This window comes from Anser cygnoides, chromosome 27 (genome assembly GCF_040182565.1).
Source record: "Anser cygnoides isolate HZ-2024a breed goose chromosome 27, Taihu_goose_T2T_genome, whole genome shotgun sequence".
Lineage (NCBI taxonomy): Eukaryota > Metazoa > Chordata > Aves > Anseriformes > Anatidae > Anser > Anser cygnoides.
The window spans coordinates 5,301,319-5,313,827 of record NC_089899.1 but is presented as its reverse complement, the minus strand read 5'-3'; the positions used below and the strand labels follow the sequence as shown (position 1 = coordinate 5,313,827).

Here is a 12,509-nt window from a genome sequence, read left to right as displayed (position 1 = left end):
TATCAAAACCAAGATAGTGCCTGGTGCTGTCAGCTGTGCTGGGGCAGCTGAAATGCTGGATGGGGACAGGCCTTCCTGCTTCCTTTTGCTTTGTGAAATTAGCTTAGGGCTTATCCATTATGATTAATTATCACTGATGATTCATATCCAGTGTATGTTTGCTGTCACAATATACTGAGTCTCTTAAATGTCTGAGGCTGGAATTCTTTCAGAAACGTATCTCAGTGGTAGGCTGCACGAGGCTCCTCACTCAGTGAGTCTGTTATCAGGAGACTCTGAGATCTGGTCCTTCAGTGTGAAAATCAGCCTCTGTTTCTTGCAACAGATCTGTCAATTACAGACTTGAGATTTGAGATGTATCTTGAACAAAACACTTTCCAACAGGCTTAAGATTGTGGACAGCTGATTGTAGAGCCTAAGATCCCAAAACTCTTTTGCATGTATCCTTGCTAAATGCTGTGGGTTGGCAACTACAACGGTAATGGTGTTTCAAGCAACTGCTTATCTCTGGCAGAAATATAAGCAACAAACAGCCTTCCTAATCGATTGTGCCTCATAGTGAACACGGTGCAGTTTCATGCCAGATGTACACGCAAATGTCATTCTGATCAACAAGACGTAATAGCCTGCCTGAAGGAGCTCTGGGGGAGAACTCCATGACTGTAATGTAAGTCCTTCACGTGTCAGAAGAGAGCCACTCCAGTAGTAAAGTCTGAGTCAGTCGCAGCTCTTGGATGCCAAGAGCGCGAGGTGCTGGCAGGCCTCCAGCCCCAGGAGCAGGGGACGACTGGTGAGACTTCCCTGGCCCATCACAACGCTGAGATGTTTCAGCTCTTTGTGCTTGAGGTCTCAACGTCGAAGGTGGACTCTGCTGAACTCTACAGCCCGTGAACAAAGGTGAAGCAGAAGATGCCCAAGGGTCGGAGCCTCTGTGAGTGACTGAATTCCCAGCCCAAAACACAAGTTGTAAACCTTACCAGTGGCAGTTCAAGTCCCCAGGTATTGTGGCTCTGTAATGTTAGGTGTCGTGCAAAGATGGTCCCTTCCTAAATAGCAAAGACAAAGCACTGGAGAAAAGAAGTCATCCTGGTGCCTTTTGTGTGTTCCCACCTTGCTTTTGCTTCTGCTAGGCACAGGGATGATAACGTGCCTTTGTGGTCTCGGAGAGGGGGGATCTGAGGTGAGGAGTGAAATATTAGGACTTTGGGTACAGAGATCCTGAGCAACTCTCCGAGCTGTGTACAGATTTGGTTTGGACTAGTACCCTATTTTGGGGGGAGTTCTTCAAGGTAACTAGATTGGAGTGGATGTTTCTGTGTAAAAATAAGCAAATGCACTAAGCAGGCTGCCTACCCTGCAGGGTTTTGTGCATCTCTGGGATGGAGCTGTGTGCCTGTTAAGGCATTTTGCTAATACATGAGATGAGCGTGACTATGTTCTTACAGAATAAGCCACCTCTTCATATCCTTAGAGCGAGCAGGCCTGGAGTCATTGGGCAAAGCTTTCTTCTAAATATAAAAATAATGTAGTAAAAATTACCCGTGTTCAGCTGACATGGTCAGTATGGTGCTCGAAAGCACTACAGTCGTGTTAACTGACGTGATGTTGAAACAAAGACGTGCCTGAAGACATGCACAGCTAAAACAGAACAGATGCCAAATGCAGATTTTTTTTTCTAGTGTTTGCCTTGTCATGCTTAAATGCTTGTGAAAGACTGCTGCAGCCCAGTGAATTCGTGATGCAGTCAGGCAAAGTACTGCTAATGAAGATGGGCTCTGGGGGAGCGGGGAGCGTCCTTACCCAGGGTAAATTTTAAAATACCTTTTGTGTTAATGATTGCTTCTTCATTACTAGGCAAGACTTTTTGATGAGCCTCAGCTGGCCAGCCTTTGCCTAGAGAACATAGACAAGAACACATCAGATGCCATCAATGCAGAGGGGTTTACAGACATTGATCTAGGTAAGCATTTTTTCCTCCGTCTTCTGCAGGCTTTCATAACAGGCTAAGCTCTAAAGTTATTACAGGTTAATACTTGGTGCTTTTCTTTTGTAGCTTTGCTGTTCTGGATTAATCTGTTGAATGAACAGTCCCTGGCACTAAGTGGCTGGAGACGAAGCATTTGCAAAAGAGCATGCTCACTTGCAGAAATATCCTGGAATCTGCTTACTTAGGTGCAACTTGATTTTTCTGGGCATGATACAAAGCCTGTTTCCTCTGTTGATGTTGGCAGGTTTTGGGTGGGTGTAACTTGCCCTCTTTTGTGGAGTTGGCCGTGTTCCCTGAGTCTTCGTCAGGTTTTGGAGTTAAAAAGGTGTTGCGCTTTTGGAAGCAAGAACTGGTTATTTTAATTATCGTATGCAGTAGCCAAACTTGCTGGGCACAGTTAATAGACATTAAAATTCAGACTTTAACCTTCTTCTAATGAAATGGAATATGGAGGTAAGACACAGGTAACCTTCTGGCTTGTGTGCTGCTTGCTTCATCCAAATTTCACATCAAGTAAGTTGCAATTTATTCTACTGCACTTGCATTAACATACCAAATAAATGGGCACTGTTTGCTGCTCCGGTGAGTTACTTGCTTATGGAATATGCAGATATATCTTCCTTATAGGTTGCAGGCAGCGCTTTTGGGAGATGCTGTTTTTTCAACTGCTTCTCTTTCACTCGTTTTGGCTGTACATGCGGTAGTTGTGGCTAGGTAAAAACCAGGTAATTCGGGTTAGTGCCTAAAGTTGTCCCTGTCTGTCCTGCCTTGCAGACACCCTGGTTGCGGTGCTGGAGAGGGATACCTTGGGGATCCGGGAGGTTCGTTTGTTTAATGCAGTGGTGCGCTGGTCAGAGGCTGAGTGTCAACGGCAGCAACTTCAGGTGATTCCAGAGAACAAGCGGAAAGTACTGGGCAAAGCGCTTTCTCTTATCCGCTTCCCATTGATGACTATTGAGGAGTTTGCAGCAGGTAACTGAACAAAGGCGTTTCTGGCAGCCCTGGTCTTTGCTTTCTCTGAGCTACAGAGGGCTAAGTACATGAAAGTGGATTTTTTGCTGTGTTCTGCAGTAACTTAAACTTGAGATTATTCCCCATTCACACTGACCTACAGAATCTGCTGTGTAAATGCTGTTTCCATCCATGATCATCTTGTTTTTAAAGGTGCTCCCTCAGGTGCAAGTAGTATCATACCTCCTCATTTGCTTTCACAGTATGTTCACATGGTTACTTTCCCATTCAGCTGAGATATAAATGGGTTCACATGCATTCGTTTCCAGCCATATAACCTACACAAAGCAAATGGTGTTGTAAATAGTTGCTGTTGATTGTAGCCTGTTCCCCAAGAGAGAGAAGAGGACGTTTCCTCACCCTCTGCTTGCTGTTGCCTCTAATCCAGTGGTGATGTTGACCATGTTTTACTGATGCCATTCAGAGCAGAGCCTCATAACAAGAAAAACTTTTTAAATGTTCTTTGAGCTGAAAGGTTGGTGGTATTTAGTTTTTCTCTCAAGTTGTTTTTCAGGTTTACAGTAGGATCTTGGTCTAAAAGATGTCTAATGCATTTAACAGTTTTGACTAAATACTTTTTGAGTTTTGTTTTCATTGCCTGTTGTCTTTTGACTTCATGCTCTGGTGGTTCTTCAGGGATTGAAAACTGGCAATTGGCTTAAACATTTTTCATGCTAAAAGACACCATGGAACCATTTTCAAAGCTGAAACTCCTTTTATGCTACAGTTACCTGTACAAAGAAACAGGAGTCAGTGAAGCCATTTTCTTTGTGAATTTCTTCTTTAGGCAAAGATGGCATCAGCTGATTGATAGTTAATGTACATCTTTCTAGATGAAGAGGGATATTAGTAAAGTAAATCTGCGCTTAAAACTTGGCCCCCCACTTTATTTGCCTGTCACAGCAGTGGTGTGGATTTAGGGACATGAATCTCTTCAGAAACAGCTTGGCCAGGGAGACATGGATCTGCTCATCCAAAGTTAGTAGCTTTTTCCTTTGTGTTGGCACTCAGTGAAAACATAGCACGTTCTGTTCCTGCATTGCGTGTTGTGCCAAACAGCAGCTTGCAGCAGGATCAGAGGCTCGCAGTCTGGCTTGATGGAAGAGAGCATCCTCCTGGATGGTGTTAAGGCAGGGTAATTACGTGTACTGAGCTGTGAATTTTTGTGTTTCAATCCTCCCTTCAGATCTTGTGTAAATCCATCTCAGTGGGAGGAATGTGTTAATTCTGGCATATTTGGGTTGAAGCCTTGGAGTGGGGAATGCCCCCACCCTATACTGGCTGTCACAGCTGTTTGTTGGACTGGGATCTTTGATCTGTCTTCTTGCTTTGAGAGAAACTTTTCAAGTTTTCTCCTTCCACTTTAATCTGAAAGATGAACAAACGAAACTCCAATACACCAAACCTGAGTGCTTGCACAGGTCAGCTGTCCCTTCAACAAGCTCCTACCTTGGGACTGCTTCAGCTCCCTCCTTAGTGTTTGAGGGACTTCCTTGGTGACCCCAGCAGAGGAAGGAGAGGGAAATGGCTCCCCTCTGCTGCTCACTCCCTAGAGGGGAGGTGAGGGGAAAGGGCATGGTATGGGTGGTGGTTTCACCCGCTTATGGTATAATTTGTATTGAATGTGGAGTTTTGCATGAAGACGTTTTAACTGGCAAATGTGTCACTCCCCCTTTAAGTAGGTAATTTGAAACATTTGAGAATTGCATTGCAGCAGCACAGGATACGTTTAGACTTGATCAGTGATGGTTAATTTTTGCTGAGCAAAGTATCCACAAGCTCATTCATCTGTTAACAGCCTTCTTCCTTTGTTTTTTTCATCTGTACCTATTGCGGTCTTGGGCCACGTTATGTCTACTGGCCAGGAGTATGCAGCTGGGCCCAGTTTTCACATCTTGCTGAATTTAACCAACTACAAGTCACATTGGACCAAAAAGTAGCTAGGCTTTGCTTTCCATGTTACAGAACACTCAGTTCTCCACCATGCACCAGTGGTCTTTGTGTAGAAAGCCTCTCACAAATAAGAGGTGCAGAGCAACTTTTTACTATTTGCTAAAGGAATTGAGATGTGGACTAATTTTTACCCCGTTCCATTTCTGAAAGTATTTGGAGTTGTTTCCAAAGCTTGAGTTTAACATCTCTTTGGAATAAACATCTAGTTATGGGAGCAAAGATGAGAATGGCTCAGTTCACGCTAAAAATCCCTAGTGTTTTTTCTAGGTTCTACAAAAGCAGGCAAAGAATCTTTTTTTTTAAAAAAAAAAAAAAACGGAGTTCAAATGCCCCAGGAAGGGAGGGAGTCAAAGCAGTGCAGGAACTGAACCACCTTTGTCTCAACTGAAAAGTATTCCTCTTTCTAAGTTGATGGTGGCCAGGTGAGATTCCCTCCCATTACCCCTCATGGGCTCCCATGGTGTCTTAACATTAATATTATAAAATACCAGTGTAGATGTATGAAAATCCCTCTTATCTGTATTATCATATCCTGAGGGAATGGAGGAAGGATTAGCTGAATGATTGTTTTTAAACCATCCCTTTTAGCCAAATGCGTTTTGGCTCTGTGGAGCTGTGCTCTTAATTGCCATGTCACGTATGTGCTCTGCAGAGAGGCTCTGCAGCCCACTGCTACCCTGCAAATAAAAGGCAGGCAGCGCTTTCTGTCTGAAGCTTAATTTCTGGACATGCCAGTGAAATCCTGTTTCTGATGTTCTCCTTCGCAAGTCATGCGTGCCTCCTACCCCTGAAACCTCGCGAGTATCCCTTTCAGCTTGTGAAGGCTGACCATCTCATGGTTTTCGTGCTCCTCTGCAGGGCCTGCCCAGTCGGGAATCCTCACGGACCGGGAGGTGGTGAGCCTGTTCCTCCACTTCACAGTGAACCCAAAGCCACGGGTGGAGTTCATTGACCGACCACGCTGCTGCCTGCGGGGGAAGGAGTGCAGCATCAGCCGTTTCCAGCAGGTGGAGAGCCGCTGGGGGTACAGTGGGACTAGTGACAGGATAAGGTCAGCTTCTCTGCTAATTCTGCTGCTGATAGATTCATGTTTACTGAGCTTTCAGCCTACTCTAGACCTAAACCTGCAAGGTTACATGCTAGACCCTGACTCTGCCACATGAACCCTCATGCAAACCACAAAGAGAAAGCGTTTTGCTGGGCAAAAGCCTCACCAGGCGCATTAACCTGCATGTGCAGCTGCAGGCTGCCACTTTGCTTCTGTATTGGCAAAGGTTTGCAGCAATTGTGGCCCTCGAGCACAGGCCTCTTGGTGGATGTATCTGTCTCCTCTTTCAAATGGCTTCCTGCAGCTGTATGGGCATGTAGCGGTTGGTCACCAGGCAGCTTACAGCCGCCTCCTGTGCCTGGGTACGTTGACTAACCAGTGCTCCATCAGGTCAGTTCCCTGCTGTATCCTAAGTGTAAACGTGGTTTGTTGAAGCCCCTTAATCTTGCCTGTTTGAGGGAGGGATTAGAATGACAATGCTTGCTGCGCCTGCCTTTCCGCTAACATCTAGTTTGTTTATACCTAAGCTGGGAGAGAGACAGCAAAGTCCAGCCATGGTGACAGACGTAGCATGGCATGGCAAGTGGTGGTGGTTTGCAAGCCTTGAGTGTCCAAGTGGTTAGAGCAAGACAGGAAGTATCCTGAAAGCTTTGGTTGTTTCCAGGTTGTTCCTTGTCTTGGGGGAAAAAGGAGCTTGCATGAATACAGTTCTTTAAAAACCTCAAGGTTCTCCGTTGGTGGTTCCCTCGCATACCAATAGTGCTGTCAGCCTTCTGGAAGGGTCCATATTGGCCCAGAGATCCAGTTGGAAGAGCTGCTAGCTCCAAACATTTACTGCTCTGAGATCTAGCATTCAGAGGTCTTGTATATGACTTTATGCACAGCTGCTGACAGCATCAGGGTCCGTCCGTCTTCAGCCAGGCCTGTGTGTGGTTCAGTACTGAATATTTTGTGCGGGGGGCAGTACAGTGGCTTCTGGCTTGCCACAGTGTTTGTCCTTGGAATACACAGGGCTGAAAGAATTGGTGGGCAGGTGAAGCAGGTGAAGAAACGATGCTGGCAGTTTGGCAGCCACTGAGGCTTTCTGCTAGCTGAGAAGATAGAGTTGAACAGGGGGGTGAATATCCTTGCCCTTGATGTCTTAGGCAGCAGGGATTCCTGCATTCAGGAGCTATTGACTCTTATTTTCTACTCTTGGGTAAATCTTGAGTGCAGCTAGCTGCTACCCTGCAGTTATATTCAGCCAATGCTCAAAAGCACATTAACAATTCTCCTCCAGTGCTTAGCAGTGAAATACCTAATGACACTTTAAGTGGTCTTTGCTGTTACCTTGCTTGAAAGACTGTTGCTGCTGTGAGGTGGGTGCTATTCCACGCTCTGCAGGCTACTCTGCCTTTGCCTGGCTGGCGTTTTTGGATGCTGACATCATACTGCAACCTCAAGGTGCTTCTGAGCTGGACTCCGAAGCCCAATGATGGGATGATGCAGCTTTGCATTTTACATGGGCAAACAAATTTACTTGCTGGCCCATTAGGACAGTCCAAGATGTAAGCTTACAAGTTATGGTTTCTGTAAAGGATTTCAGTTATTAGTAAGAGTTGCACTTGGAACTGCAGTATGTGCTTGATTAAACAGTAGATATGAAATTAAAGTGAGTGAAGATACTTGTGCTTCATCATCGTACTGTTTCAGTACAGGAGTGGTAAGTTGATCTGACTTTCGTGATCTGTTCCTGCAGGTTCTCAGTAAACAAAAGGATATTTGTGGTTGGGTTTGGATTATACGGATCCATACATGGGCCAACGGATTACCAAGTAAATATACAGGTAATTCTTTGTACTACGTCAAAAATCGTTGCTACTGTGGGGACTACTTTACACGTTTTAGTGAGTATGCAACAGAATCTTAACTTGGAAGGGACTGCATTTGTTTTATAGATAGGGTGCTTGGCAGAGGTAGTGTGGGCCAGATGGGGCACTGGGGATAAGAGGGATTATTGCTCTCAATTTGATGCAGCCTCCCATCGCACGCATCACTGCAGTATCTCCCCAAGTCTGTTCATGGCCTTTGAAAATACGTCCAGGAGAGTTGTGAAACAGTTTGAGAAAAGCCATGCACGTTTTCCTATATCAGGCAGGCAGGCTGATTCTGCAGCAGCGGTCGGGTATTGCATTGCCATTTGTACTTTCGCTCCAGGCTGTACAAATGCAGCGGAGCAGTCACAGTTCAGCAAGGGAAGAGAAAACAATTGCTGTGAGTGTGCTGGGCCTGTGCAGTGCCAGTGTGCACCTGTTTGAGATGGCAAGTAGGACTTAGGGAGCTTGTTTTCTGACACAGCTGTCTGAAGTCCATTAAAAGCTGTTTGAAAGACTTTGTCTTATACAAGTCTTGTGCACGTTGTTCTGGATGTACGTAAGTAACCTGCCTGAGTCTGGATCCCATGAGAGCGATTGCCCCCAGGAAAGTTACCCCAACACAGCTGATGTGACAAGCACAGTCTGTCTGTGCTTCCTAAACTGCCAGGGTCTCTTTCTAGTGCCTCTGAGCTCTTGGAGGCTAAAAGGAAGCAAAGGTCTAAGCAAGCAGCCACCTGCCGTGCTGCGCCAGGCTTCAGGGTAAAGAGGGGAATGTCTTTGTCTTGGGTTTTCCGGGATGCAAGTCCGCTGTTGTTCAGTGTGTGATGGCACAAGCAACGGGATAGTGCAGTCGCAACAGGGCTCTGAAGCTGTGGTGGAACTGGTCAAACTACCGAGTCCCTCAGATCCAGTGCGGTTCAGGGGGGGCGCCTGCACTAGTGCCAATTCTGATGTGCAGGGCAGCTTTCAACTAACTGTATGGATTAAAAGTTAACACATCTCTTGCAGATCATCCACACAGACAGTAACACGGTCCTGGGGCAGAATGACACGGGGTTCAGCTGTGATGGATCATCAAACACTTTCCGGGTCATGTTCAAGGAACCTGTTGAGATTTTACCCAACGTCAACTATACAGCATGTGCTACTCTAAAGGTACTGTAGCGGGGCAGCATGGATAGAAGAGAGGCTTACAAGTGTAGGTGAAAGCAGGCTTCTTCAGTGCAATGTGGTTCTTACTCTCTCTGCATGTTTCAGTGAGGCGAGTTTAGTTTTAAAGGCCTCCTCTGGAGACCTTCACCTGGTGGTGCAATGTGCATACTGACCATCAGCATTCAGAGTTGGTTTTTAACTTGTCTAGCAAGTGTACAGTAATTAACAGGCTGTATTAGTGATGAAGCGAGGGGATTTTTTTCTTGGTGCACACAGATAAACTGTCAGCTCTGTATGCGTGTAATCCAGAGCCCGTCTGCACTGGCTTAAAAAAGTTGTTATTGAACTGTTGAGATCTGGTTAAATGCAGTGTTAAGCTCTGATAGAGATGAAAACTTTGCTCAAAATAACTAAAGAAGCAGAAAGAAAAGGGAGGTGCTGAGACTTCCAAAGCTCATTGCTTTGGGTGGAGTGTACCTGGGCAGCAGGGTCCAGCAGGGCTGCGATCTCTGTCTTGATCTGTTCTTCTCCTCTTCTGTAACCATTGCAGGGTCCAGATTCCCACTATGGAACCAAAGGACTGCGCAAAGTGATCCATGAATCACCAACAACAGGAGCCAAAACCTGCTTTACGTTCTGCTACGCGGCTGGGAATAACAACGGCACTTCTGTGGAGGATGGACAAATCCCAGAGATCATCTTCTACACATAGTGCAGCTGCGGAGCTGGCTCTGGACTTTTCTGTTCTCTTCCCCGTGACCTTCCAAACTAAATTTCTGGCTGAGTTTGACCACACCAATTGGAGCCACACTAGCCAAAGGTCTCAGTAAAACCATTTCAAAGCTCATGTTTTGCCTTGTGCTAGTGATTCTGCTGCTATCCCATACCAGACTAACTGGTTTACCAGTATCATTTGTAGGTTGTCTGTGGCTAGTCATTTTTCACTTTACTGATTAATCCTATCTAACAACATGCATTTTTTTGACTGTAATGAATGTAGATGCTTTTCCATCAGTCAGAAGCATGGAAACGAGTGGCTCTGGTCGTGGTTACACTTGCTGTGAGGAGCAAATCCTGCAAAAAGAAAAAAAGACACAGTCAGGGCTGTATGGCCCCTCCTCCTCCTCTGCTCTAGCGCAGCAGTTGAGGCAAAGCGGTTTGCGGTGCTTGGCCGGCAACACCACTGCAAAGGCAGAGCTCGACCAGCCTGCGCCTGGCGCGTCCCCTCCTGCTGGCTGCAGCACGTGCAGCCGCCTTCAAAAAGTGACAGAAAGTGGCCTTTTCCCTGAGGCTTGCTGTTTCAGCACTACACGGTCTTGAGGGAGACCTCAAAACTAGAGCGCCTCTAGAGACTACAGCGTTTTCATGCTATTCTCACTAATTTGTGACAATCCTTTACCTTGGGCAGTTGGTGACAGCGAGGTGAGCTCCCCTGCAGGGCTGAGAAGGGGCAGCGGTTCTGGCAGGGCAGGCTCTGTCCTCTCCTGGGGGCAGCTGCTGTGCTGAGTCCCGTGGTGCTTCTTCCAAACTCCGTATGGTGTTCAAAATGATGGGTGATACTCAGATAACCCCGTGCAGCGTTTAGCAGCAGGGAAATCTGTACTAGTCGTTACTGTGCTAATCAAATCCTTTGTTTGCAGATAGTGCTGGGATTTGTCAGTTGGAGCAAGCAAGGGAACTTGCCTCACCTGGCCCCCATGTTCCTGTGTATTGCTGCTGTTCTCACGCACGTTTCAATGCATTTTCTATTTTTTTGTTTGTTTCTGTGCATTGCTAATCCACTCCTAGGCTGCTTCAGAGCACTGCTGCCCTGATGCAAAATAGGAAGAGGCTTGATGTGCAACCGCCTGTTACCTAATAACGCAGCAGATGGACGAGGATTTATGGAACAGTTTAGGAAAACATTAAAGATTTTCTGTTTGCCGGTGTATATTTGCAGTGTGCCTGTTTGGACAGGCGCAGGAGGAAGATACGGTATTTCCAAACATCACCTGGCTTTGGGCTGGCTAGTTCAGTAATCGTGAATAAGCTCCCTTCTTACCTGTTCAGGACTGGTTGTTTTCGCCGTCAGCAGGTTCAGCCATAGCCGAGTAGGTAAAGGTACCCTGTGGGGAGGAGGTAGGAGGCGCTGCCCACTGGAGGCTGTTTTTTTTCCCTCCCCTTCCTCTGCAGAGGAAGCCGTAACTAAAGGACATCTTGGCAGGGTGTCCAGAGCCCTCCAAAGTCTGCGTGGGACTTGCTGGCACGTTGTGGTGCTGCCTCAACGCTGAGGTTCCCTTTTGCAAACCTCCCCCTCTGCCCTGGGCGCACGAGGCTGCCCAGACTGGCCCGGCGGCAGTTGCCAACTTGTTCAGCTGCTGGAAGTTGAAACCTGGTCATCCTTCGCTGATGCGGATGGCTGAGTGCCTGCTCGCTCGCTGGGGAAGTTGCGTCTCTTCCCCTTGCTCCCTCCGGTTGGGCTCTGTCCTCAGCCTGTGGCCGGCCGGGTGTCTCCTTGTCAGCCACGCAGCAGTAATACGGTCAGGAACACCCCGCACCTCGTAGTCAGTAGCTATTAGAGATGTCGATAGTGTGTTACGTTCTCTAGGAAGACGTTGTAAGATGTGTATATTGTAAGCCTGCTTCAAGGTAGGATGTTTTTAATATGGCCAGTACTTTAAAAAAAAAAAAAAAGGAAAAAAATACCAACATCTGATGGGTCCATGACTTAGTTATTGAACCTGACTCTGTGCAATGCAAGCGGTGTCGCGAGGCGGATCGGCAGGACGGGTGAGCTCTGCCCTCTGAGGGGCAGCCCCTTGGGGCACGCACCCCTGCTTGCGCTCTGCCTCTGCCGCTCCGCTCAGAGGCGGCGGCAGCTTCGCGTCCCTGCCCGGAGCCACCTCGGGGCCTGCGTGAGCCCCGTGACGGGCTGGCTGCGGTGGGTGCGGCACCTCGGGCACTTCTGTATATAGGTGGCAATAGTGGGAATAATTGGAATACGGAAGAAGCAAAGCTGCACACTTGGCTATCGAAAGAGCAGGACTTGAAGGCAGGCCTTGCTGTAACCTAGCTCAGCTGAGGTGGACAGGCCCTTGCTGGCTTGTCCCTGAAGCATCTGTTTTTACTGCTCTTTTGTTATGCAATTTCTTTTCCCAAATTCACCTTTCGTGCTTTCAAGCCACAAGGTAGGTCTGGTTGCTTGTCCTGTCGGGGGGGGGGAGAGGAGTCAGACTCTGAACTACACCTGAGCAACTTCTGTTCTTACGGCTTTTATGCAGTTTGATGCAATTCTGGCTTTTGTAGATAGATGAATGTAATTCATTGTTGGACTTGCCTGTTTCCAAAAGTATGAGACGTTCTGTTGTACCATGTCACCTTCCGAGCAGAGCTGGGACTGTCTCGACTCCAGTGCTATATTGATGAATGTATCCAATGCTCTCGTTCAGTGTTCACACTCTGCTTTTGGCCAGCTTTGTGATTTGTAAATAGGAAATCAATAAAGACATTCAGGTTGTCTTTA

The 12,509-nt window shown here is 47.0% G+C and overlaps 1 protein-coding gene across 3 annotated transcripts in view; it reads left to right on the top strand.

The window, feature by feature from the left end:
• BTBD2 (BTB domain containing 2) overlaps nt 1–12,509 on the top strand; it is a 25,806-nt gene extending 13,297 nt beyond the window's left edge. Inside the window, exons 4-9 of one of the 3 annotated variants that reach the window (XR_010826783.1) lie at nt 1,855–1,960; nt 2,762–2,959; nt 5,810–5,958; nt 7,738–7,825; nt 8,864–9,010; nt 9,558–12,509. Coding sequence is in view for 2 of the 3 variants with exons in the window: in XM_066984043.1 (XP_066840144.1) it covers nt 1,855–1,960; nt 2,762–2,959; nt 5,810–6,002; nt 7,738–7,825; nt 8,864–9,010; nt 9,558–9,719 (894 nt within the window). In the remaining variant the exon portion in view is untranslated. Of the gene's footprint in view, nt 1–1,854; nt 1,961–2,761; nt 2,960–5,809; nt 6,003–7,737; nt 7,826–8,863; nt 9,011–9,557 lie in introns of all 3 variants that reach the window. The other 2 variants (XM_066984043.1, XM_066984044.1) reach the window with 2 other exon arrangements.